The 27,335-nt window shown below is 43.1% G+C and overlaps 1 protein-coding gene across 1 annotated transcript in view; it reads right to left on the reverse strand.

The window, feature by feature from the left end:
- LOC117827502 (POU domain, class 2, transcription factor 2) overlaps nucleotides 1-27,335 on the reverse strand; it is a 109,599-nt gene that overhangs the window by 62,450 nt on the left and 19,814 nt on the right. The window contains exons 1-2 of the mRNA XM_034704065.1: nucleotides 20,288-20,340; nucleotides 19,297-20,178 (exon numbers count right to left, since the gene is read on the reverse strand). Coding sequence (XP_034559956.1) covers nucleotides 19,297-19,396 — 100 coding nt within the window. The 5' untranslated portion in view covers nucleotides 19,397-20,178; nucleotides 20,288-20,340. Of the gene's footprint in view, nucleotides 1-19,296; nucleotides 20,179-20,287 lie in introns of the transcript that reaches the window.

The raw sequence follows: 27,335 nt of genomic DNA on the forward strand, positions 1-27,335 counted from the left end.
ACAGTCGTCTCAATCAAACCAATTGGAGTTAATATGCAGACGGAAAACTTCCCTGAAGTCAGCCAGTCTGCACGTCGCCTGCAAGATTCACCTGACAAGACCTCATCTTTTCTACGATGCCATCATTAGCAAGCAGCAGAAAGATCAGTCCAGCAACAACATAGGAAAGTCTTCAGCTATCACAACATCCAAAGCCTGTTTCCTTAAAAAGCTTTGCAACCTTACTGTGATGTTTGGAGTGACGGCTTGTGACATAGTTTAAATCTAAGTTACAAGATACCAAGTAGACGGTATCTGACGGTATCAATTGTTTCATATGATAACAGTACTGTGTGTGCCTTCACAACATTACTAGAATATACTCACATACAGTATGAAGAAATTAGCAGGGATCCCATCATTTCGTCACTTTTGCTGGCAGACTCAGAGTTCAGGAACCTCAAAGGTTTATTTTTAATACTGCTTTTGTATTTGCAACGAATGTGACAGGAATGTTCCTAAATGAAGAGAGACAACGGCAATGACATTCCTAAGTGTTGTGACTAACTATTGAACCAAACCAAATCAAACTGAGTCCTACAGAACCGTTCTTTATTATAAGGAATCATTCTTTGATTGAATCGTATCCATCAAGAACCGAATCCAATCGGATCATCTTGTGAGGGGGAGATTTACACCCATATCTCTGTTGGACCATGCTCTTCATCTTGGTCAGTATCTTAAGCAAATGATTGAATGGTTTAACATTGTATCAATGTGAATTGTTGAAGATTGAATCCATAACGTGCTGTTAAACTCCTTGGATTCATTCTAACGCGACAGAAGAAACCTGCAGAAGCTCCTGAAGTACGCCTCTACACATGTTGCCTTCACAGCACCCCTCTGAACACATCCCACCCTCCATACCATCTAATTCAGATTGAACACAATGGGAAGGAGCTGATGATGACGCCCAACAGCCGGACATGATATTGACTCTGAAGAAGCGAGTCAGAAATATGACGCCATTTGAACGTGTCAGTGTTTTCAGGCTCTGCTACGGAGGCCAACAAGGTGCAAATAAACTGAATGCTTTGTCTTCTGCTGTAATGGATGACTGACAGACTGTCTGAGTGAGCTGCCACCCGACCATGTTCTCTGACCCTGACAAGACTGGAGCTGCAGAGCTGGTAGCAGAAAACAACTCTGTGTTAGTGTTTGTGTGTGTGTGTGTGTGTGTGTGTGTGTGTGTGTGTGTGTGTGTGTGTTTGTGTGTAACCGAACATGACGATGGTCATCGGTGATCCCTCACCGCCTCGGGCGAATACTAGCTAAATGTACCTCACTCAGTCAGCACCGAGACACTGACAAGGATAGAGGCTCTGCATGTGTATGTGTGTGTGTGTGTGTGTGTGTGTGTGTGTGTGTGTGTGTGTGTGTGTGTGTGTGTGTGTGTGTGTGTGTGTGTGTGTGTGTGTGTCCAAATCCATGCATCCAGATAGCGATAGCAATGTAGCTCCAGCCTCCATGTTTAAGCCGAGCTGCTGTGTTGTGTGCTATCACTGCTGCTGCTGCGGTGCAGAGATAGATAGGAGGATTGGGGCAGGCCGGGGCCCTTTCAAACCCCCAGAGAGCAAGAGAGGGAGTGAGTGCTGGGCCTAAATGCAGAATCTCCTTAGCTCATACCCCCGAGGGACACAGACACACGGCCATTTTCTGGGAGAGAATCATGCCGCCAAGCGGACAGCGGATTTACCATATTCATACCACTCTTTAGAGGAGGAAGAGGAGGGGGGAGGAGGAGGGGGAGGAGGAGGGAGAGGATCTTCACCTGTCCCATTTCGCTGCTATGACTGCATGTGGCTGCACCAGCTCGCACGGCCGCTAAAACCCCTAGGGGGAACCATTAAGGAGGACCTAGCTCACTCCCCACATTTCTCTCCCTCATCCCCCATTTCCCCTCCCTGCCTTCTCCCTCTCTCCCTCCCTTTTTCATATGAAGTATGAAGCCTCTCTCATTCATTCGATATCCCCACTAATAAGGCAGCGTGGTTCAGCCAAGGCCAAAGCTAAAATCCGGCAATATCGCCTGTCTCTATGTAGAAGTGGCAGAAAAAAAGAAGAGTAGGGGGTGGAGGCGGCTGTAAACAGCTATTTTCCAGGCACTGGCCCTGATGAAAGATGTGTAGCTGCTAAAAAGTACAGCTGCTATATTACTGCTGCTGCCAGTATGGAGAAAACAGCCCAGATTCATATCAATGGCTTTGATTGAAGCACCCGGAGAAAACCCGCCGGAGGACCGTTTGTCAAAGATGTCAACATGTGTGTGTATAAGTGAGTGTGTGTGTGTGTGAGGGTTTGTGTGTGTGTGAGGATTTGGATTTGTTGAAAGATTTGTTTGGATATCTTGGTGGAATGAAGTGTGAGTGAGTACGGTGTTGGTGCATGCCAACGTTCATTTCCACGTGTGTTTGTGGGCTTGCATGTGTGTAAATAAGTGTGACAGGACCTTTGTATGTGTGTATTTGTGTCAATTCACTACCCTGCGAGTGTGTGTGAGAGAGAGAGAGTGTGTGTGTGTGTTTGAACTATGTGGATTGAGGTGGGGAGTGTTAGAGAGAGGGGCAGGCAGGCTAACAGATTCATATCCAATATGAAGAGGTTAAAGTGACGAGTCCAATCCTCCCAACAGAGCAAAGAGAGAATGAGATTGAGATGCGAGAGGAGGAGGGAAAGCAGGGAGGAAGAGGAAGAAGAGGAGCAGGAAGGGAGGGAAGGAGGAAGAAGGGAGGGAGGGGTGTAGTACAACAGATTAATTTCATTTCTGGACTGAGCGCTCCTCTGCTGAAGGGAAAAAAGAGCAGGGGATAATAAAAGAGGATAAAAAGGAAGGGAGGAGGGGGGGCGGTGATAAGCAGCAGAGCTGGGGGGAAGAGAAAAAAGGGTGAAGAAAAAGAGTGTTTTCTGCTCCTTTATCTGATGTAGTAAATGTGTGTGTACTGTATGTGGGAGAGATTGGAGTCACGGAGTGTGAAGACGATTATGTGTTCAAAACTGCTCGTGAGTGCGTCTGGCCTCTGTGGGGGGACGCGTCGCAACTTCACAGGCTGACTAAGGTACTTTAAATCATGCAGAGCGGCTTAAAGAGTGAAACTACAGTTTGACTACAGCTCCCACACTCTTCAAACCTCAGCTGTTTTATGGAGCTCGCACTTTACAGACGCGTTTATTTAACATCACTCCCATCCTTTCAAATGTGTCATTTGTTTTTAACTCTTAATATTTGAGCATAACAAATGTATGTCTTATTACTTGATCTTTAAGGAGCTATAGTGTAGATATATTCGTATAGGGGTGTCCAGGGTTCCCACTCTTTTCCAGAGATCATTTTCCAGGACATTTTCAGTGATGATCAAGCTGGTATGACAGTCTAAATTGAGCTCCGAATCTAGTTCCTAAATAGTCTAATATGTTCCTCTCGGTGAAAGTCTACATTGAAAGACGTGCAGTCTATGGCTATGTCTTACATGCTTAAAAATTAAGGCAAATTAAGTATAGAACAATGCAACCACAACTTTATTAGTGCAACCAAGTAACAATGATGGCCAACTCTCATCTCAGCTTTCTTTTTCTCAAAAAATATAAAATTCACTAAGGAAAAAACAAAAGAGCCAGCAAAAGAATCAGGAAGCTGCCTTACTGAAATAAATAAACAATAACAATAATCAGAGGATCAGTGCATAAATTGACCTAAATAGAACTGAATGACAAAAATGGCCACAAATGTTGAATGGGGATGTGTTTTTTTTAACCTTGTCAGGTTGCACGCATTCATGTTGGAATAATTTTCCAGGACATTTAACTTTTTCTCCTATTTTCCAGGTTTTCCAGGTTTTCCAGGATGCGTTGGAACCCTGGGTGTCACTGTTTGGAGGTTTTGACTGCTCATGAAACAGATCAAAATGAACACTGATGCCTCTTTATGACCGATAGAAGCAAACTAGACTACTGATGACAAGACTGACTATTTCTAAACTGTAATTCTTGGTGCGTTTGACAATCATGAGGTGGGGACAGGAGTCAGATGAGACGACTTACAGCACACAGAGGAAGCTTTTTTGTTGTTGTAAGAGAACACTACATCCACACGTACAGGACAAGATCAGTGAAAGTATAAAAACTACAACTTCATCAACAGGATCACCAAAATCCTGGTGTTTGGGATCCTGGTCAGCTCGGCCCCTTTATTGAGAAGCTAGGCGGAGAACTGGAACCAAAGCTAGGTTATCAAACGCTGCAGACAAGGTCATTTTTACAACGTCACTTAGCTAATTTCAAGAAAGTAAAACCAAATATTCTATATATAGAAATCTATCACCGCTTTACTTTGCCATCAAAGCCCATTATTCTTAGCTCTATTTACGTGGTCTTCAGACTGCATTGTAAGGATCAGCTGTTTTGGTTTGCAGGCTTCAAAACCAAGCAACAACCTCCAGCCGTGAGAGTTGAGGCAAATGCATAAGTGTTAAAAACTCATTCATCGAGTGTCCACTTGAGGCTGGCTCCAGAAGTACCAGAAACCACATACACACCCATTCAAAAAAGCCAAGATTTGAAGTTTAATCTGGATAGTTCATTTCTCGATCGGCACACACTGTACGGGGGGTCAATTTTTTCATAACACGGCAATTTTGAAGGTATTAAGATCACAAGTTTTCCAATATGAGAGGCACAGCTGACTTGATTGACAGGCGGGAACACTGTACCTGTTGTTTTGGAGGCTCAAAGTCTTCCTCTTTACATCACAATCGCTCAACAGCAGCAATATGTTTCCAATATGGCTGCCGCCGCCGATTGGCCACAAAACAGCACTTCAGAAACAGATGGGTGATGTCACGGATACTACGTCCATTATTTATACAGTCTATGTCCGAAACAGACAAAAATCCAATCAGACCCAAAAATAAGTGACTCTGACAGAGACGATGACACGCCGTTCACTGCGGACACAAGATGACCGCAGTGCAGAGAGAGAGAACGAGACTCGACGCACCAAAGGAGAGAGGGGAGAAATTCCTGAGACCCCTGAGTTACCTGGTGCTGCAGGTGTGTAAACCGTGAGGAATCAAGTGAGCTACAGCTGTCAGAAGTGGGACTTGGTATGATAACACCAGCAGCCCACATTTTACCAGTAACCTTCTAGTTGCTATGTGACCATCTCACCCAGACGGTCAATGTGTTTCTGTTATTCCTATTTAAAGATGTACGAGCGTATCAATAAGCTGATGTCTCACCTGAGGAAACACTTCATGCAATCATAGAGTACCTCTCTTTTCCTCCCCCTGCCTTTACCTGCAGCTACCAGATAATGATTTCGCCTCATGTATTTCCCAAAGTGCTCCAGAGAATGAGCCTGAACTTGTCGGGGTTTGAAGTGTCAGTTTCATGTGTCACATTATGACAACAGCGACGGTCCTCCCCGTCCATAGAGACTTGAATCCCTCATGCTAAAATAACACCGCTCATCTCGTGAATACATATTATTACCTGCAGTGGTTGCACTCTGTAAACATTTGTACAAAATATGGAGCTCCACAAAAGAGGTCCTTTCACTCCATCTGGGACCAAAGCTAACGTTTACAGTTTGATGCATGAGACAGGTGAAAGATTTTCGTGCTATTAGCGTCCGCAGTAGCTGCTGGCGACGTCTCACCCTGACATCATGCCATCTGTTGGCCAGTTATCTTTGACGAATAAGAAAATTACACCATCAAACAACAAAATGGACCCAGAAATGCAAGGCACATAGCCAGCAGCTGTTCTCTAGTGTGCTTGCGTGGATTTCTTTTTTTTTTTTACTTTAACTCACCAGGCACTCAAAAAGCATCCAAACTGGATTCATTGCGTGCATTAGATGCAGTACATACAGCTCTTCCAGGTACTTGTACGGCTGTCTACTATTGCTCTCAGTCTGTTAAGCTTGCTAAAATTGCCCATCTGAAGCACCACTTTGTGCCTCTTTTTCTGCAGTTTGTTGAAGCGTAGGCAGCGAAAAAAAGGACCGTCAACAAAGCGAAAGTTCACAAGAAGAAAAAAAGGAAATTCAAATTTATATTAAAACATAAAAAAACGAATACCTTTGTGCCCACATGTGGTGGACAGTTCAATTAGGAGCAGCATCAGCTGTACAGTCTGCCAGAAAACACCTTCTAAAAGCCCTTGAGTGTGTAGTCTGGTGATAGCATATGTGGGTGAAAATGAGTCACACAGAGTAAGTGCATGTATGTATTTGAGGGTGTGTGTGTGTGTTTGTGTGTAATGTGGGTAGGAGGTTAGTTGAGTACAGCAGATTGAAGCACTAACCAGAGCACTCAGATTTATTAAAAAGGGCCGGACCCAGCTCTTACCCCCCCTACCCCACAACCCCTCTCCCTCCCTCTCTCTCTCTCTCTATCAGCTTTGTTGTCACTTTACTTCTGTCTCCATGCATACGTACACCCCCACTCATCCTGCATGATATTACGTTTTTCACTAAAAACCCGCTGCTGCCTCAATAAGAGGGGGAAGGAGGGGGGGAATGAGAGGAAGGATGTGATGTTCCTGAGGTAAATGGAGGGGGACCCTGAACCCCTCCCTCCGATCCATCCTCCCCTCTCCACACACGCCTCCGTCTCCTCCTCCTGCTGCACGTTCATTACCATAACTCCAGTCCGCGAAATTAAATTGGGGGGTCTAAATCTCCCGGCTTCCCCCCCAAAACAGCGCTGACCACCAGCCAAGGGGACGGAACGGGTGGGGAGAGGAGACAAAAGAGGAGGAATCCAATCAAACTAACCCCACTTTTGTCATCCGACTTTATTAGCTAAATGTATCAGCGGCGGAGAGAAACGCATTGTTGGCTGCGGGGATTCGTATTGCTTAGGAACACACATGCTTGCAGACACACAGAAATGCAAAGGGCTGCACAAAGGACACGCGTTAGCTCTCTGTGTGTGGTTTATTCAATACAAACTATGTTGTGGAGCATAAAACGTCCCTGCGGCGCTGCAAACGGCGAGATTACATTACAGTAGCGCACATAAACATGCAAACACTCAGAAAGGAGAGTGCACTCAACCACACACACACACACACACACACACTCACATGCAAACACACACCGTTCTGCTTATCCATGGCCTTGTCACATTTTAATCTCTATAAAAAAGGCCCTAAAGCTTTGAGGCGGCGGAAGCGCGCATCAGGACGAGCTTACTCACACTCACACAGACAGATCACACACTGGCTTCATTATGTCAGAGACCTGTGAAGGAGGACAGGAGCCCTTCCTAAGCCCTGTTCTCTCTATTCATGCAGGCAGGGGAACAAGATCAGCGCCTTCAGGTGAGCACAAAAGACCAGCTCTTCTGTATTACACACACCAGCAGCAAGGGGTGATGGACGTTAAGCACACCCACCTGCTGGAGATCACATAAAAAATCACTGTATGGGTCTCTAAACGCCGGGAACATTCACAGAAAATAACATCGCCGTGTTCTTTAAACTTTGGATAAACTGGTGTGGAATAATGTTACACAGAAGAGTGCTCTCATGTGTTTTTCAGCTTTTATTGAACTCTAATTAAACAAATCTATCACAGAAATATATTTCCTCACCACTTGTTAAAGAGAGAAATGTCTTTCTTTCTGTAGTCGTCACTTAATTCATCGCTCAGGAACCAGAATGCAGCAAAATCTGATCCGCTTGTCTTTAAGGAAGCTTGTGGACAAACACATCTTTGGTCAACGACATTGAGAGTAAATTAAAAAAAGACCAGGATCTTGGGGACAGACGACAGCCTTATCTTTGTGAGGTGAAGTTATAATTCTTAATGCAGAAACTACGTGGTGGTTACTAACCACAGACCTTTCTGGAGTCCCTGAGCTCCCTTGTCTCGTAGGTTCCTCTGACTTTCTGCCGCAGACACCTGCGACAACTACTACTATCCGTCTCACCACCATCATCTCTCAACTCTATCCCTCCCTCCAACACGGTCTCAGCAGATGTGTGTCTAACATGAGTCTGGTTCTGCTCAAGGTTTCTGCCTCTTAAAGGAGCTGGCTCAGGCTTAGACCAGCTCTTAGTTATGCTGCTCTAGGCTTAGACTGCCAGGGGAACTGACACACTGGGTTCCAGTCGCTCCCCTCTCTTTGCCTGACTCTTACTTTATCTCTTCCTGTCCCATTAAAGTTAATAACCATAGACCTTTCTGGAGTCCCTGAGTTCCCTTGTCTCGTAGGTTCCTCTGGATCTCTGCTGCTGTGGACGTGCCAGACTCAATGTGAGTTGATAGTGCCAGACTCCAGTTGCTACAACTACTACTATCCGTCTCACCACTATCAACTCTCTCTCTCTTCATCTCCCTTTATCCTTCTCTCCAACACGGTCTCAGTAGATCTGTGTCTAACATGAGTCTGGTCCTGCTGGAGGTTTCTGCCTGTTAAAGGAAGTTTGTCCTTGCCACTGTAACTTGCTAAATGCTGCAAAGTGCTCTGCTCATGGTGGATTAAGATGAGATCAGACTGAGTCCTGTCTGTAAGATGGGCCTGGATCTTATCCTGTCTTGATGTTGGGTCTCAGTTAATAATAGAACATAGAGTCTTCAGATATCATTTGTTGTGATTTGGCGCTTTATAAATAAAGATTGATTGATTGATTGAAGCTTTAATCCAGCCCCTTTTCTTGGGTTTGCATTCTACTTGGAGCAAGAGTTAATATTTGCATGGTCACTTAATAAATAAAGTTCCCATAAAGACAAGCACGTGCAAACACAGAAGCTAATGAGCCAGGTAAAAGCTGCACAAAACTGACATTTTTTGTCTAACCTTACATTCAAACACACACTCCTGTTTCATGCAAAGTGTGTAACGTATTGTTCTGCTTACTTTAAAGCTAAACAGCATCTCTGACCTCGGATCAGCCGCTAATCAGGCCTTTCTCTCCTCCTTTCACCCTCATGTTCCTTTTTCCTTTCTACCTTTCTCTATCTGTGGCCTAATACATCCTGTGGCATGCCAGGGCCAAGGCGGGGGAATTAGAGTGATGTAGGGAGTGAAAGGCGGGATGGAGAGGAGCGTGAAGAGAAGGAATGTGAGCTATGAGACGAATGAATAGGCACGGGGTTCTTTATGGCATTTCCCTACACTGAGGAGAGAGCCCATGAATGGACACCGTGTTGGACAAAGGGGCAGCACACGCTGAGTGCATTCGATTAGGGGTGAGCATTGGTGTTAAACCAAAAAAGGTCCCCTGCTGGGGCTAGGATTCATTATTTAGCGGGGGTGTAAAATGGACACTGGCCGGTGTACACACACAAACACACTCTAACACAAGTACTGAGATGAGGCATCAGGGAAACACCAATTTTCACACACACACATCAGGAATAAGTACCCAGTAAGTATGCTGTTAGTCATGTTTACACGCACAGATATGCCAGAAATGTCCTCGCAAATGGACACAAACACACTCACACACACGCTTACATATGATTGGCGATTACAAACCCAAAGGGAGCGAGACAGTCAAATATAGCCTGAGTACAACCGATTTAGCCCCTAATGGTCTTTGAGGCCATCAAGAGAGCAAGACGGAGATGACCGTCCAATGTAGGGTGTGTGTGTGTGTTTATGTGTGGAGGAGGACATTGTTTACCTGACTTCTCTTCCATTCCATATGTGTGTCTAATGGCCTATGAATGTTTCCAAGGTAACAATGACAGTTTGAGCTGGTTGGGAGGACAGACTTACGGACAAGCAGCAGAGAGACGGTGAGTTCAGGTGACTGTGTTTGGTTGTGTGGGCGATTTTTATTTCATATGTGCACAGTAGGATGTGTTCACGGCGGGAAATGGCTTTTATCATCTTAGTGTATCTGAGACAAAAGGCCCATGTGTGTGTGTGTATGCATGTGTGTGTGTGTTAGCTGATACATGCACATGTGTGGGTGTGTGGAGGTAATGTACTGTGCTTACATATACATGTCTGAATTGGTGGATTAGATCAATTTTAGTTTTATTCATTTAATTGGACATAAATTAGGGCTGCACGATATTTTCCCTTCTAGGATGTTTCCTGAGATATGATAAAAAATACACACAAAATAAATGCAATGTGTTTTTATGAACTTTCAAGAATTGATTAGACTTTTATTATTTGGATCTTTAAATCTGTCTCTGCTTTCAAAACAGATCCCCCTCCTGCTTTTACCTCTCTGGGTCAAGCAGAGAAAGAACAGGTGGAGTAACTTACTTACACGTCATCAATAATATAAGACGATGTTCAAAGTTATGTTTCATCTGTGTCACCATCTTCTTCTGTGTGAGATCTTCACAACACTACACTGTACGTGGGCTATGAGCAGGAATACACGTCTCAAAATCTGTCACGTTTTGAAGTTGTCAGTGATGGAAGCATCATTGCATGCATGTTTGCATTTTAAAGTCAAGTGACACACAGACAGAGAATCTGCTTGCACAGTTCTCAGTTCTGTGTTTGCAACTAAAAGGATATATAATGTTGATCAATCATGGCAAATGAGAAACTGGTGACAGCATGTCGTGTTTCAAGTCATATGGCTGATCTGAACGTCCTGCAATGTGAGTATTGCGTACGCCAAAGTCGTAATTACAATGGTCAAACGATATATCATCCAGTCCTGATATACAGTTGTGCTCATAAGTTTACATACTCAGGTAGAATTTATGATTTCTTGGGTAGTTTCTGTTGTCATTATGATATAAAAAGAGTAAACACAGTTGTTTGACAATAAATGGCTTCACCAAACCACTAACCATGAGTGAAGAAAAAAAAGTTTTACTCTTATCATTCATATTCTCTGAAAAATGGCCAAAAAATCACAAATTCTGCCAGGGTATGTAAACTTATGAGCACAACTGTATATATTTGCATTAGGTACGTTGAATGGTAAATGGACTTGTACTTATATATAGCGCTTTTCTGGTCTGTCTGATTTCTCAAAGCGCTTTTACACACTACTCGTCGCATTCACCCGTTCATACCCATTCACTTACTGATGGTAGAGGCTGCTAATGTAAGGCAGTTGTTCTCAAAGTGGGGTCCTAAAACCCCTGGGGGTCCGCAAGCCAAAGAGTGGGGCTTCGTGAAATAATTAGAATACATTTCTAATTAATTATAAAATTGTGCTGTGTCATTAAAAACAGTATATACACCATTAAGTTACCATTTAGTGGCTCAAAGGGATATGTCAGTCTTGCTACTGTTAATTTTCTGAAAGCGTTTAAGATCAATTACTTGAAAAGTATAAATGCTGTCATGTTGAGTCCACAAGGAATGAAATGTCCCTCTGTTTTAAAGTATACAAGTGGTATTTACTTGATTCAAATTGAAGTGTTATCTGTTTATCACTATGGTTCAGGTCTGAAGTATTTAGATTGATACGTTTTACAATACAAATAGTTCCAAGGGCATCTATGAGTGCAAATAGTAGTAAGCATGTGCTTAATCTGTGTTACAATTATGAGGGGGTCTTTGGAAAATGTTCTCACCTGTAAGGGGTTCCTGGCTCCAAAAAGTTTGAGAACCCCTGATGTAAGGGACCATCAGTATTAGCTGAGCTCATTCGTTCACATTTACACACCGCTGGACAACAGCGGGAGCAGTTTGGGGTTCAGTGTCTTGCTCCATGACACTTCGGCATGTGACTGACGGAGCTGGGATCGAACCGCCAACCTTTTGATTGAAAGACGTCTGACTCTACCCACAATGATCCTTTTTTAGCTGCGTTTTCATTTGTCTCCTTACTTCTTAACTTGTTCAGAAAATTCTACATTTAAAGTCTAATGTGTGTTCGTTTATTGCTGTGTGTAAACGTATGCTCATTTCTGCAAATATACCATCATTGTGGATGATGGAGGAAATCAGCATAACCATAATGTTCCTTTGTGCTGCTGTTTTAAGTTTATATCTAGAATTAGATGTGTGAGTGACAGAGGATAGGGTTTGGAGAGATCTAAATGTGTAACCATTAGTTTTATTGTTGTCTTGTGTTTTTGTTCTTCCTTTCTTTCTCTATTTGCACTGACTTGGCACATCATGTCAAGGGTTACAGGGTGAGGTTTATTTTTGTCCCTTTCTTTTTTATTTGATGGGACAGCTGAAGAGAGACCGGAAATGTGGGGAGTAGAGAGCGCGGGAAGACATGCAGGAAATGGTCGACTGTCCAGGAATCGAACCGGCGACCCCTGCGACGAGGACTGTAGCCTCTGTATGTGGGGCGCTTAGACCACTAGGCCACCAGCACTCTGGTGTTCAGTCTTCTTTACATAAATACTAAATAAATAACCAGAAACATGTACTTTCAATGATGAGGAAACAACCCCCTTATTAAGTCTGCTGTCTTTTGAGAGCCTCAACAAGCACACATTTGGCTCACGTCCATGATATGTAATGGGAAAGCTGACTGTTCAGATTTTGCTCTCTCGCATGGATTCTGGGTAATGTAGTGAGGGAGCATCTTCAGGAGACTGTCTTGCTCACGTTTGTAAATAAAAATAAAGTATTATCCACTCACTGTCTGCAGTACGTACTGTTTGTAGACGTGTGAAGATGAAGCGCATGAATTCATAATGCTGTTGTCAGAAAGTGTGTGTCTGAGTGGTGATGTGTGTGTGACCTGGTTTGACAGCAACACCAGTCAGTGTGTATGTTTATGCATGTGTGTGAGGGCAACGTGTAAATTCATTAATATATGCATGCTTGTGTTTCAGACAGCAGCTCCAGAGCAGATACATCCTCAGATAGAGAGTGTGTGTGTGTGTGAGTGTGTGTGTGTGGTATGCAGAGCCCAGGGTGGGGGCGAGGCGGCTTAACGCAATAAAGCATGTTGTATTGACATCTGTGTTGTGTCTATTGATTCCCCATTATGGAGCTAACAAACCCGCCTGGACGCTTTGTCATTCGCAATCACGTTAGCACCGGGACTCACCAACAACGCTGCCCCTTTTAAAATCTGATCCATACACACACACACACGCGCGCGCACACACACACACAAAAGCAGGTGTCACACACTGGCCCGCATTCCTACACACTCACTGCAATCGTTCATGTCACCACAAACATCCAGCCCACACACCCACAAATTCTCATGCGCACAAATCACCAGTTTGCACACACACATAAACACACACACACACAAACAAATAGTGTGGCAGGAGAGTAGTCAATGCTGGCTAATCAATAGCGGTGGAAGGTTAAAACCACTCACACAATGGGCAGCTATGAGCTGCTTGCGGTTTCCAGATAAACCACACATGCTGGACAGATCCATAACTGACCTCAACGTGCAATTATTGAATCATCTACCTGTCTGCCCCGCTCACACACACACCCACAGCAGCTTCAGACACACACAAAAGAACACACACACTTAAAAAATTCATGCATTCAAACTTTTTTTGTGGACTTCTCTCAAACCTAATCTTTTGGACTCTGCTGCGAACACACGAACTATACAAACACGCACACACATTGTCCAAATTCCTGCTTTTGCTGACTTATTTCACACACACATACACACACACACTCTGAAACATACTCACACACACTCTGGTTTACTGCTACAGATGCAAAGACACACAAAGAAATACTGCTCCAACTTTAAAGAATTCTCCACCTTCTCCACAAAGACTCGCTATGATACACTTTTGCACTTTGTGATACCCAAACGCTCACATCCAGACACACACACATAAAAACAGCCAATTAATCCTGGCACAAGGGCCTCTGCTCGGGCCCAGTTTGGTGTGGCCCAGACAACACAACCCCCTCCTGGGCACCGCGAGGTGAGGATCCTGGGTGGGAGACGAGGTAGTTATCGAGCAGCACGAAGCACTTTGTGTATGTGTGTGTGTGTGTGTGTACGTGTGGGCAGCAGGTTTTGCTTTGAAGTCTGCAACAAAAGTTTCTTTGCACTGGTGTTAAACAATAGAATAGGATGGAGTAGCATGCCTCATTGTCTTGTTGTTGCTGTATCTTCTACGATGATGTTCCTGCGTTAATTTGGATGAATTCTTCTTTTGTTTGCTTTTCCCTTTCTTCTTAGTTTCACTTTCAAAAATCACCTGCATAAAATATATGTTCACACAGGAGCTCGTCTGATTGATTCTCCATCCTCATGACCTTTCATCACTTTACTCATACACTTTACTGCTGCGTAAAGGCATGAAATATCTAGAAAACAAAAAAATCAAAGCAGAACAGGTCGGACTGGGGAATAAAATCAACGCCGTGCTGAATAACTACAGCTCGGATAAGAGGCCTCTCAGAGTAGCCAACATAAATAAAGCATCCCTCTCAATCCAGACGCGTGCCGTCTCTCTCTGAATTTGACAGCTCTCAGTTTTATATGGGCCACAGTGGCCCTGGAGGATTTTACAGCCGTGTACATAAAATAAAAGAGCATTTAGATTTCCTTTGTTGTGGCACAGAGCAGGGACGGAGCAGCAGCTACAGGTCCCTCTCCGCCCTGCCTGCCTGCCCTCTGAAAGCCACACAGCACCGACTGAGACACTGAGGCTGTTTGGTCAGATCTATAAGCTGGAGGAGGGAGAAGAAGAAAAAAAAGAGGGGGGCGTTTGTGTCAGTGTGAGTCTTTGTGTCAAAGATCTGATGCTTAGAATAAAGTCAAAAACATCAGCTGCATTTTAAGCAGTTAATCTGTGAAGCTGCATGCCGCAGGTAACGACCAGCAAAGAAGAAGGAAGACACACTGATGAGAACGCTGCTGTGGATTCTCCTTTCCTTTCTTTTCCTCCTGCTGCTTTGCAAACAAAGACAACATGAAGGAGATGAGCGGGTTTCTTCTCACTCCCATCCTGATAAATCTGCCTTTTTTACGTTGTTCAGTTCAGAAACAACTTTTTTTTCTTTGCATGTGGCGTCTCTTCTCTTCTCTCTTGGACTCATCCTTTTTTTGAAATCCTAAATATCCAAACATCTGATTTATTCAATGAATGAATAATTAACAATCATTGGATCAGTACATCAATCCTTATCTATAGATGGAGGATGCATGGTTTTGGATTTTACCGAATGTCTTCAAACTCATTTTGACCGATACGATATCAACCCAAGAAGCCCTCATCGTCCACCTCACTGACCGGCTGATAATCAGGAGGAAAGAATTCAGAGATTTTAAGCTCCTTCAATTTTGGGAGGTCGCTTCTGTATTTCTAAGCTTTGATGAACGACTGAAGTGGACGCCGCTGACGAAGCTGACAACGCTTTTTCGTTCAGAAACTCTTGGTGCTGCTCGGGATGACGTTCTTGTGATGCCTGATTAAACTGGTCGTGTTGGAGGAGTGTTGTTTTGCTCCTCCTCCCGTCACTTCAAAGTACTTCTATACAGCTCATATGTTGAAGCAGTTGTCTGAGCTGTGATTGCGTGTGCATGATTAACGCCTCACCTTATCAGCCAGGACTTTTTTTTAAATCTGCTGAAACGGATATTAAGCTGATAATTTTCTGCATCCCTACAGTTAATAGCACACAACCTGGAGCTATCAGCTGGACACATAGGGAGGGATTGAAAGCTCCAAATGTTCACGTCAAGGTGTCTAACGTGAAAGACAACATCACGAGGAAGTCTAACAGCACAAACCTTAAAAACATATATTTTAAATGCTGCATAAATCCTGAAAAATGTAATATAGCTTCAAAAAGTGTGTTCCATCAGTGCTGGTTTTGAAAATCAGTGCATGCACTTTTGATTCTGCAGGTTTCTGGTTTTTTGAAACAACAAGAAATGCAAAAAATTGAATTTGCATTTTTTGTAAACACATTTAATCACTGCAGCTGATGTCTTTCTCTGCATATGTACTAAATTAAAGATTCCCTCACTACAGCATCATTTGCAGTTACATAAGAGTCTTTAAATCTTACATTTTGTTTATGCAGACGTTAACTCTTTCAGTCCTTAAGTTTAATATTTGCATAAAGGGAGCGTTCAAGACAGCATCCACACGGTCATGGCGCCGTAAAGGTTAGACTTAACTATAACGAGTTAATAAAGTAATTAGCTTCTTGGCTTCTGAGACATTTTAAGGTCTTCAGTCAGAAAAATGAATGTACAAAAATAGATTAGTGTGAAATTAAAGGGGAAAAATAACACAGAGAAAGGAACTACTGTCAACCTGCGATAACAAATTCAATCCTGAGAGTGTTTTAAAGCGTTTTAGTGCGGTGACGTGTCTGAGGCCCCGGCTGAGCTGAGGCCAGCGGTCTCCACACTGTAGTGTTAAAGAGTCGAGCTGACAAAAAACCCATAAGCCCTCAGTTTAGATCCACTGTAAAACCAGTGTCTGCTAACGTCTGCTGTTTAGGACCTCTCTCTCCCTGCTTCTCCACTGAACCTCACTCACCTCATCTTACACTCCTGACACCCTGTCTCTGCTCGCACTAACACACCCACATATGCACACACACACACACACACACACACTCAATACACACATACACACACAGACTTACAGGTGCAGGCAATCGCACAGCTGCACACATGCACACCTTGGTCAAAGGCGCAGATCAGAGAGAGACAGAGAATTGTGGGTAACAGACTTAGCTAAAGTGGCTTATGGGGGCCCCGGCCAAACCACACCAGGCAAATCCAATTCAACAACCTCCCTGTCCACGGGGAGCGACACACAGAGAGAGAGAGAGAGAGAGAGAGAAAGTGAGAGAGAGAGAGTTTGCATTTTACTGAAAAGGCTTTCGTGTCAAGTGAATACTTCACAGAAATGAGAGAATGAGAAGCAGCGGATTGTGAGTTTCTTTCTCTCAGGAGATTAAGGATGAAAGACGGAGAAAGAGAAGGAGAAAACAGAGGAGGAAATGAGGGATGAGTGTTGGCCTTTGCTCTCCTACCAAGTTTATTTCTCTCGTGTGGATTGGCTGCTTATCACACTAACATGTTTAAATGAAAAAGCAGCACGTATGTGCACTTTGACCCTTTTTCACAGGATGAAAAAACATGAGACAGAATTGCTACAGTCGCTCCTTTCTTCACCTCCCTGCGCATTTATTTCTGATTTTTCATCCTTTAAACTGCACAATGCTCCTTAAACGATTGATTCTCTCACCCGATCATTCATTCACGCATATATTCAATCACCACGCTCATTTATGTTTGCATCCATTTCTTTATTAATCCACCGTTTGCCACTCAGTCACGCTTTCTTTCATTAATTCAACGCCTGATTCTCTCAACCTGTTCATTCTCTCACTGACACTTTCACCTTCACATTCATTCATTATTCATTTATGCACTCGCTCATTCTGTTATTCATTCACTCTCTCTCCGTCAGACCCCGCCCCCCACCTCGTCTTCTTGTTCTCTCACTTTAATTTCTTAAAGGACCAAGAGAGAAAGTGACCCCGCCCCCCCTCCACCACCACCACCACTAACCCACCAGCCCAAAACCAGTGGTTATATGTCGCCTGTCAGAGCCGCTCTCATTAAAGCCGCAACCGTTTTTCTCCTCCTGACACCTACTTAAGGTGATAGCTGGAATTACCTCGGCACGGCACGGCTCGGTATAGCACGGCACAACTCGGCATGAGCACACCTACCACCCCCCCAACATGTCATCTGAAATTTCCGCTTGGATGGATTAAGGGGGGAGGGGAGAAGAGAGATTCACTGTCAGCCTCTTTATGAACCCCCAACTGGAATATGTAGACACACTTCAGCATAAACACACACACACACATACTTTATGTTGAAAAAGACACCAACAAGTCACACTTTGCAAACTCTTACAGGTGACAGGAAAAACAAACGCAGGTGTGCTGAGAGCTGAACTTTGACCTCTAGCTTGTGCTCATTGAGACAAATTAAATAATCTGATACTGCACTTTTTTTCTTTTCTTTTGCTCTTTTCTTTCAATTAATCCCACTAAATTATATTATTTTCTTTGATTTCTTATTTACTTGTGACTGAAAATAAACTCTGATGAGTTTCTTATGATTAATAAATATCACTGGTAATTAATGCCGCCATTAAGGAATATTAAAGGAGATAAAACAGAAGCATCATTGAGATCATTATTGATCACACTGCAAGAGTAATAATAAAGTGCTTGCAGCGTATTAAACTCCCAGTGTATGAAGGCATAACAGGATCGTTATAGAAATTACTTTGGATTTATAAGCTCACTTTAAGTCCCTTTAGTGAAATGTCAATAATAGAAATATTACTACAAAATAAAAGTCTTTGTGCCTTTAATTAATGTGTATTCTTTATTTTGTCCAAACTGTTTAAATGGCTTTCAATCCACTTTGTTTTCTTCTCCTCACATCCCCTTCCACTTCTGCCAAACTTTCTCACTCAGCCAACTTGACTGTACTCCTGTTTTCCCAACGCGACCACAGTCAGAGATCAATACCTTCTGATCGATGGATGACCATGAATATTCCCCCCTAACCTGGGCCGAGAACGAGCCAAGGAGGAGAGGAGTGAGGAGAAGAGAGGAGAGGAGACAGATGGGATGGAGGGTTTGAGGTGGATAAATTGCTCATGAATGAAAGAGGGAAAAAGATGAGGGGGAGCGTGTGGCGCCTCTGTGAGACTCTGATGGATGCTAATGAGCCTGATGTTCATGCATGCAATTTTTGGATTCATATGCAAGTAAGTATTTTACTTCAACTCTCTGCTTTGTTAAATCTACGGTCAGCTGAGAGGTGACGTTTCTGCAGAAATATTCACCTTTGAGCTGGGATATCAAGTCTGCAAATATTTCTATGAACAAGTGTGTCAGATTCAAAAGTGAGGCTGCAGATTCCCTTGTTTGTGCAATTTGAAATAAAGCAGAAAAAGTATAAATCACAAGAAGAGGAGGAGTGTAACAGGAGACAAGGAGATCTGAATTTTATGCAAATGAAACACACAGTGATGATTGTTTTTAAGAAGTCAAGACTTTAAATGCATGAATCAAAATGATGCACATCTTGCAGTAGAACTTGAATATTTAAGAAATGCTTGTTGTGAGTTTAAGTGTGTTTTGTTTGTATACAAATATATGAGAGAGAGGGGAAATTAAAATTGTGTGTATGCAATTCATCCTGCTAAAATTCAGTGTCACTTAAATTTAGGAGGCAACTAGAAGTTAAACCAAGGTGTGATCTTTGTAAAGATATATGAGATGTGATTGTGAGTTAGAGGTAATGTTGTGTTGATTTTATTCACTGTGTAGGTGCACACCGGAGTGAGAAACACAGGGTATTAAAAAGGCATCTTACCGGGGCTGGACCGCGGAGCCAGCGAGGACTTGAGTCTCCAGGCGCTGAAGTCGGACGCTGTTCTCTGAAAGACGAAGGGGACCGGCAGGGGGACAAACATGGTCCTCTGTCGACCTGTGGGTCGTCGTTTTTTTATTCTAGTCTCACTTTTCTTCCTTCCTTATCCGTCGAGCTTCTGTCCTTCTTTGGCCTTTCTTTCTTCGTATGCTTTCCAGGTTTGTGGACAGTCCAAGACGCTTTGGATTGGTTTTTGGATGAAAAAAGAGACTCCGGATTTGGCTTCGTGGATTGAGCTCGTGCCTCACAGGTTCACATCTCTGTTCATTTGGATTCGTGGATCTCTGGGATACACATACACACACACGGTTTTAGCAGTCCCCTTACTTGTGTCTTCTCGGAGTCAAGTAGTCCGGCACACACACACCACACACACGTTCACGCTGCGCTGAGACGACTGTGGCGCTTTGGGATACAAATAAAAGCTAGCAGTGGTTATCCATGCAGGCTGCAGGTGGCTGGACAGTGGACGGTTTCTGTTATCGTGGCACCCATGTGGATCTAGTGCAGCTGGTGCTCTCCCTTGGATGTTACACAGACACAATTAGACTCCATGCATTGTGTCCAGACAGCTGTGCGTAAAGCTCGCGGTGTCTCTCTCCGTCTCTCTGTGTGTCCTCCTCCTATTCCTCCTCCTCCTCCTCGGCTGGGTTTGCTTTGGTTTAGATTTGGGGAAAGAGAAATGTCTCCTCATGAAAAAGTCTCACACAAACAGTCCCTCCGGTGGATCCTCGGTTCCACAGTGATGGGAGATAAAACTGTCCGTGTAGCACTGGAGTTCTGTTTTTTTGGTTCTGGTAAAGATTTGGTTAGTAGCTGGCTGGTCTGCTGAAGAAAACACGCACACAAAGGGACAGGATGATAAAAGGCTGGAGCATTATTTGGTAAAAAGATAGAAATAATCAAATCATAAAGTAAGGCTATATGCAGGCACCTCCTGTCTGACTTTCGCTCCTCCCTCTCCTCTCCTCGTTGTTTCTCTCTCCCTCTTCCTCTACCGTGGGGCACTAATTAAAGCAAAAATCGATAGATAAATAAATGAATAAATCCATATCAATAAGTACACCTGTCCTCCGCTTTCCTGCTCCACTGATGCGCAAGCGAGAAAAAGAGGAGGGGAAAGCGATTCCCCTTTTTCTTTCACGCTGTAGTGTCTTTTCTTTGGCTGTGCTCCGCCATCCGCCGGTGTGTATCTCTCCTCCTCTTCTTCCTCTCTCTCTCTCTCTCTCACTCCTCAGTCTTCCTCTGTGTGTGTGTGCGTCCCCTCTGTTTATTTCGGGAACCCCGGTGGTTTTCGGTCCGACACCGCGCAGCCTGAACGCACTCTGGTACGGCGAAGCGCTCCGACCGGGAGACAGACACAGATACCCAACCCCCCCTACCTCCTCCTCCTTTTTTCACCCCCCTTTTCTTTACCTCCCTCCCCTCTGTACCTCTATCCCCCTTTTCTCCCTCTACCCCCCTCACCCCCAACACACTCATACATATACACCAACATACACACAACCCCACTTTGCTATCCTTCTCTGCACACATTTGAACCTTCACTTTCACTTTGGCTTCTTGCATCTGACCTTCTGTTTGGACACTTGTTTTTATATTATACAAACCAATTTAAAGCTGCACATGTGCAACATCTACCTCAATTAACCATTTATTCTCCAATAGCCTGAGCTGAATTATTATTATTCTAAAGCAGGGGCGTTGCTAGGCATAAAGCTCCACTGGGAGAGATCCAGAGCTTTTTTCCAGTTAGTGAAACCAGTGCTCACAAATGTGTCATGTTTCATGTGTTTACCAAACATCATACATGAGAAACAAAAAGCTGCATCTCTATTTACAGAATATTATAACCAGGGAAAGCTTTCAAGCCATAGTGAATTTAATGATTTTTTTTTTTAACCCAAAGCAGTGCTGGGGATAGTGGGACTTCACTTGTTTAAGAATTAATGAATGTATGGGAAACACTGCGGTGGATGCAACACATTAACAGCTGCGCCTAAAGTCTTTTCCTTTACTTCCAATGGCCAGTCCGCCCCTGATACTGGAGCACAGCTCATTTATACTGAGGCACGTGCCCCAGTAAAGGGGGTCTTGCAAAACCCCTGTTCTAAAACATACACACATGCACAGTGGCGGAGCCAGACAGTTTTGACTTGGGTGGCCAAACTGGGGCACTGACTGTTGAAGGGGTGGCCAGGCGTGGAAAAGAAACTTAAGAGCTTACCCCAAACCTAAGAGGGTTACTTCCAATAATCACATCTACTTTAACTTCTTTTATAAAATAATTTTAGAAATATTACATTTTTGTAGATGTCTAACGTCGACATTAAAAATGTAACGGTACAGAGTATCAACATTTAAATCTGCTGAACTCTTTAAGGACTCAAAATGAGGATGATTGTCCAAAGTCAAAGCATCAACAAAAATAATATTCAAACGCAAAGAAACTAGTTTCTCTGCAGCTTGTTGAAACACAATAACTCAATAGCTGATTTCAATATAAGTAATGCCTCTGACATGGCAAATAGCCAATCATGTTTAAGAATTTTAGGGTGGCCACAGGGGTGGCCAATCAGTTTTCAGAGGTGACCCCTGGCCACCCCTGGCCACCCCCTGGCTCCGCCACTGCACACCAGCATACACACAACCCCACTTTACTACCCTTCTCTGCACACATTTGAACCCTTTACTTTCACTTTGGCTTCACGCATCTGACCTTTGTTTGGACACTTGTTTTTATATTATAGAAACAAATTTAAAGATAAGATAAGATATTAATTTATTGATCCCCCGGGGGGGGGAGTCAGTTGTTACAGCAACCCAAACATAAGTACAATCAAGAAGAAGTTTCAATAAGTAAAATAAAATAAAATAAAATAAAATAAAATAAAATAAAATAAAATGAAATAAAATAGAATAAAATAAAATAAGATAAGATAAGATAAAATAAAATAGAATAAAATAAAATAAATAAAATAAGATAAAATTAAATAAAATTAAATAGAATAAAAATAGAATAAGATGAGTAAAACTAAAATAGATAAATAAAGCTAGAATACAATTTAGATATATACAATGTTACAATGGAATTTAGATTAAATAGAAGTAATTACAGGCAGTGTTAAAAATGTTTCAGTATAGTGACAGGTTGACATGGTGTGATGGTTGGTAATGACAGATTAAGCAATAAATAAAAATAAATATGGGTATGTAGTATGACCATGAGTTTTAGTTACAATAATAATGTAATATAACATAATATAATATGGCAAAGATAAAGCTCGTGCACATGTGCAACATCTACCTCAATTAACCATTTATTCTGCAATAGCCTGAGCTGAATTATTATTATTCTAAAGCACACACACATGCATGCACACTCGCTCTCTATAGCCCTCATTTTCAACACCATAATCCTGAACAAGACGAGCGCAGATCCAGCCAATTGATCTCCTGATTACTTCATTATAATGAAGCCAATAATCGCATCATCGCCGGCCTCTGGGAAATCGATCGCCTCTTCACAATGTGCGGACATGAATTCAAAGAGGGGGGGGGAGGGGGGGGGGGGGCTTTGATGTATATTTCAGCAGGAGGATCTCTCCCTCTCCCTCTCCCTCTCCCCTCTCATATGAATTTACGTGGATCTGGCCTACGCAAGGTCACCTGCAGCACTGAGCTAATGTATGTTTCACCACACAGAGGTGAATAATAATCCCTGGCTGCTGAGGCAAGGGTGCTAAATTAGTCATTATTGTGGACTAGGGGAGGCTGCGTGTACGTGTGCGTAAATGCGCGTAAAATGTCAGTTGAGCTGCATCTAAATTGCATGATTTTCCTATTAAGAGTCGGTGAGAATGCTTGAGCTGCCTTATGTGTGTGTGTGCATGTGAGTGTGTGTGTTCAGGGAAAGGTGCCTCCCGGCCATCAACTCTCTCCTCTCCTCACTATAGAGCACCCTGCCCAGCTGTCAGACGCGCCGCCTCGGCCCCGCGCTGCGCATTTACACTCCAGATTATCGCCAACATAGATTTTTTTAAATAGAAAAATCCATACGCTAAATATCGCAGTCAATAAAAGAAAATCGACCACAGCTCACACACACACACATACACACACACACACTCGTCTCTCTCTCTCCCTCTCCGTATACACTCCGAGGTGGGACTGGGCTGTTAATAAGTTATCGATCAATTATGGCCTCATATATGGAGAGGCCTCGGGCTCTTTGCCAATGCTAATGTCCATTCAGGGAGAGAAAGAAAAACGTCAAATATAAAAGGAGTGAAACATCATCAGAGGCGTCCGGATCCACTCACTCCACTCACTCCACACCTGCAGGTCTAACACTGTGGCTATACTCTCACCACCACTTGTACTGCGTGTACTATCCTGCAGCTGGTTGCACCACTTCATAGGATTCAGCTTTGTTTAGACTATAATGGCATAAATCTATCATCACTATTACTACCACAGAGCTGCTGCTAATGCCATACATTTACTACTTTAACAGCAGCTGCTCCTGAACCTACAAGTGGCAACGCTATAGCCACTACTATTATACTCCAAGGGACCAACAGATGTCTACACTTACCATTTGTGCTTGCACAGCTGATCTGCAATGATATCCACAACAGCTATACTCCTAAACCTCTTTACTGTTGGTGCTTATACCACTACTGCTACTAATACTACTAATGCTACTACTTTTCAGTGTTTATGCACTCAGTAGAAGTAGTTGTAGTAGTAGTAGTGTGCTGTTACAACCCTACTTGCAATACCACAACCATCCACTAAGCTAAATGTGGTTTTAGTACCGTCTAGGAAACATAGTACGGTTACTGCTACTCACGTTATACTCCATCGTTATAGTGCTGCTTGTACTGCTACCACTACTCATGTCACACCGTATCACTACCTCTCCATGCAGCCTCTGTGTTATCTCCAACAACTACTCCTAAACCTCTCTGCTGTTAGTGCTTGTAAAGCTGGTAATAGTATGCCTATACTACTATCACTGCTAACTGTGCACTGATGAGTAATAGTAGTCGTATATGCAGTAGTGTCCTGTTGCAATCATAGACTGTATAAATAATGGACGTAGTATCCGTGACGTCACCCATCTGTTTCTGAAGCGCTGTTTTGAGGCCAATCCTCGGTGGCAGCCATATTGGAAATGTTGAACTCAATCTAACTTCTGCCGAGCGAGTGTGAGGTAAAGAGGTGGGCTTTGAGCCTCCTAGCCATCAAGTCAGCTGTGCCTCTCATAATGGAGAACTCGTAATCTTCATATCTTCAAAATTGCTGTTGTGAAAAATTTCAACCCCCGTACAGTGTGTGCCGATTGAGTAATGAGCTATCAAGACTACACTCTTTCTTTGTACCAGGCTGTAAACATGTTTATTTCTGCTGTAAAGATCGTCTTTTTGAATTGGTGTGTATGTGGTTTCCGGTGTTTCTGCAGCCAGCCTCAAGTGGACACTCGATGAACTGCAGTTTTTAACACTTCTGCATTGGCTTCAATTCTCATGGCCGGAAGTTGCCTTATGGTTGCAACCATATTGACAGTACTGCAACGTCTCCTAAGTTTTGAATTAGTCCTGCTTCCAGTACACAAACTGTTACTGTTACTCATTTTATATCCTTTACTACGACTACAGCTGCCTTCACTAAATCTACTACCTACCTTGTATCTACGACAATACCTCTCCTAGCTTGATACCCCAACTACTACCTCCACACCTCAGTGTTTGTGCTGAGCAGTAGTAGTGGTTGTTGTTGTGTGCTGTAATACTATAACCACTACTGCTACACAAGTCACGTGCAATAATCACTCATCTCACTCCTCAAAATGTGCAAGACATTTTCTGCCCCTCTTCTTAGTTCTGTACGTTGTTTTTGTTCAATGATGTTGCTTCTGTGCACATTTCTCACGGTATCACAGGTTTTGTAAATATATTGTAAATTCACTGATTTAGTTTTGTACGTACTTTTCTTAGAAAATGCTAATTTCCTTATTCTAATTGCTCATAATTTTTAATAATTACTATTCTATATGCTTTTTATTGGTTGCACTATCTACTTTGCTTCTCTAACACTGTAAATGTCCCTGTTAGGGGACAAATAAAGGAATATCTTATCTCATCTCTTATCTTACACTCTCTATTACTACAGGTACTAAAACTGAGTGTGCTACCTCTCTAATATCTAATATAACCACTACTTCTATTACCTCTTTATTGCTGTTATAACTGATACTAACATACAATATTTACATTTATTTTTATTTTTTTAAGTGATATTTTTGGGGGCATTTTCGCCTTTAATGGACAGAACAGCCGAAGAGAGACAGGAAACATGGGGAGCAGAGAGAGGGGGAGGACTTGCAGCAAATGGTCGAGGCTGGAATCGAAACCTGCGACCTCTGCGACGGGGGCTATAGCCTCTGTATATGGGGCGCGTTAGACCGCTAGGCCAATGGCGCCCCCATACAATATTTTCTGACTCATGTTTTTCTATTTTTATACATTTTTGTATTTTGAACCTTCAATATATTTAAATAAATGTGGATATTCCACGAGTGGACAGGCACCAAAAGCATTTCACCAAGCATTATCCTACGTACGAATGTGTTTGTGACCAATACATTTTAATATACGACTACAACAACTTAAAGTGATTCTGCAAGAAGTAGTAGTAGTAGTGTGCTGTTACAACCACTATAATAAGCTTTGTATTAGTGCTACTACTAGAGTACTAAGTGTGTCTCCTGCTGCTACAAGTTCTGATACTGAGTCCAGTTCTGCTGCTGTGACCTCTACTTGAACTACTGCTGCTACTCTTATGGTGTCAATACAATAACTCTTTATAACTTCTGTATTTATATTGATATTGCTCCCAGTATTAACAGTAGTACTGCACTAATGCTGCCATGTTTTCATCTGATAGTGCTTTCAGTGCTAATATTGGGACTAAAATGCTGCTGCTGCATTTACTCTTATTACTACGACTCATTAAATCCACTTATATAACTTCAGCCCTGCTCCTAGTATTACAAACAGTCGTGTTTAATGCCATTAGTGCTGTTATGTCTTCTTATATCTTCCAGATGTGATGACTACTACAACTACTACAGCCCCTGCTGCTAGTAAAACACTACATGTCCCTTTTCTTAAGCCTATGTCCGATGATTCGGAGCGTTTCCATTACCCGCTCCAGCTTTTGATGTCATCAATGCATGGACACACGTCACATCACAAAGGAGGCCCCCCCCTCCCAAAGAAAAACAGCACACTCCCCACTGACAGATGACATCCGCGTGTCCAACGAGCGAGAGAGGGAGGAAAAACGAAAAAGGAGGAGGGAGAGGGAGAGGGAGAGGAGAGGCCATATAAAGAAGCGACCGGTTGTCCCTCAAGAGCCCCCCTCTCCAGATGAGGCCGAGCGCAGAGGAGCCCCGATCCAAACTCCTTCCAGACAAAAGCAATTATTTCTTGTAGAATATAGTGTGTTTTGTGCGTCCGTCGCAGGAGGGGAGAGAGGTGTGCGTGGATTTTTTTTGAAGGAGAGGTGAAGAATATGGCGCACGGCGGGCCTCATCAATAGCAATATGTTCTTTTTCCCCTTTCTGTAATATCTATCCTTTAAGAAGTGCTCTGCAACCTGCTGCGGTGGCTGCTTTGTCTCACATCATCGGCTTAGGGAGGCCATGGTGGACTTCTGATCACTTACACACAAAAACACACACATGGTGGAAAAGGCAGCAGTATAAAGGGGAGACTTGAATAGATTATTTGAAGCACGACGTGATGTGTCTGTTCTTATGTTTACAAAAATATCAGAAAATGATGTTTCATAGATATCTCTGATAAAACAGGTCTTCTTAAAGGGTATTTCTTTGGGGTTATTTTGTGAGACACACAAATGTGCCACCATCTGACACAGCTACATCCTTTAAAAGCATAAAGTGGAAAGATAAA

This window comes from Notolabrus celidotus, chromosome 16 (genome assembly GCF_009762535.1).
Source record: "Notolabrus celidotus isolate fNotCel1 chromosome 16, fNotCel1.pri, whole genome shotgun sequence".
In the NCBI taxonomy this organism is placed as follows: Eukaryota; Metazoa; Chordata; class Actinopteri; order Labriformes; family Labridae; genus Notolabrus; species Notolabrus celidotus.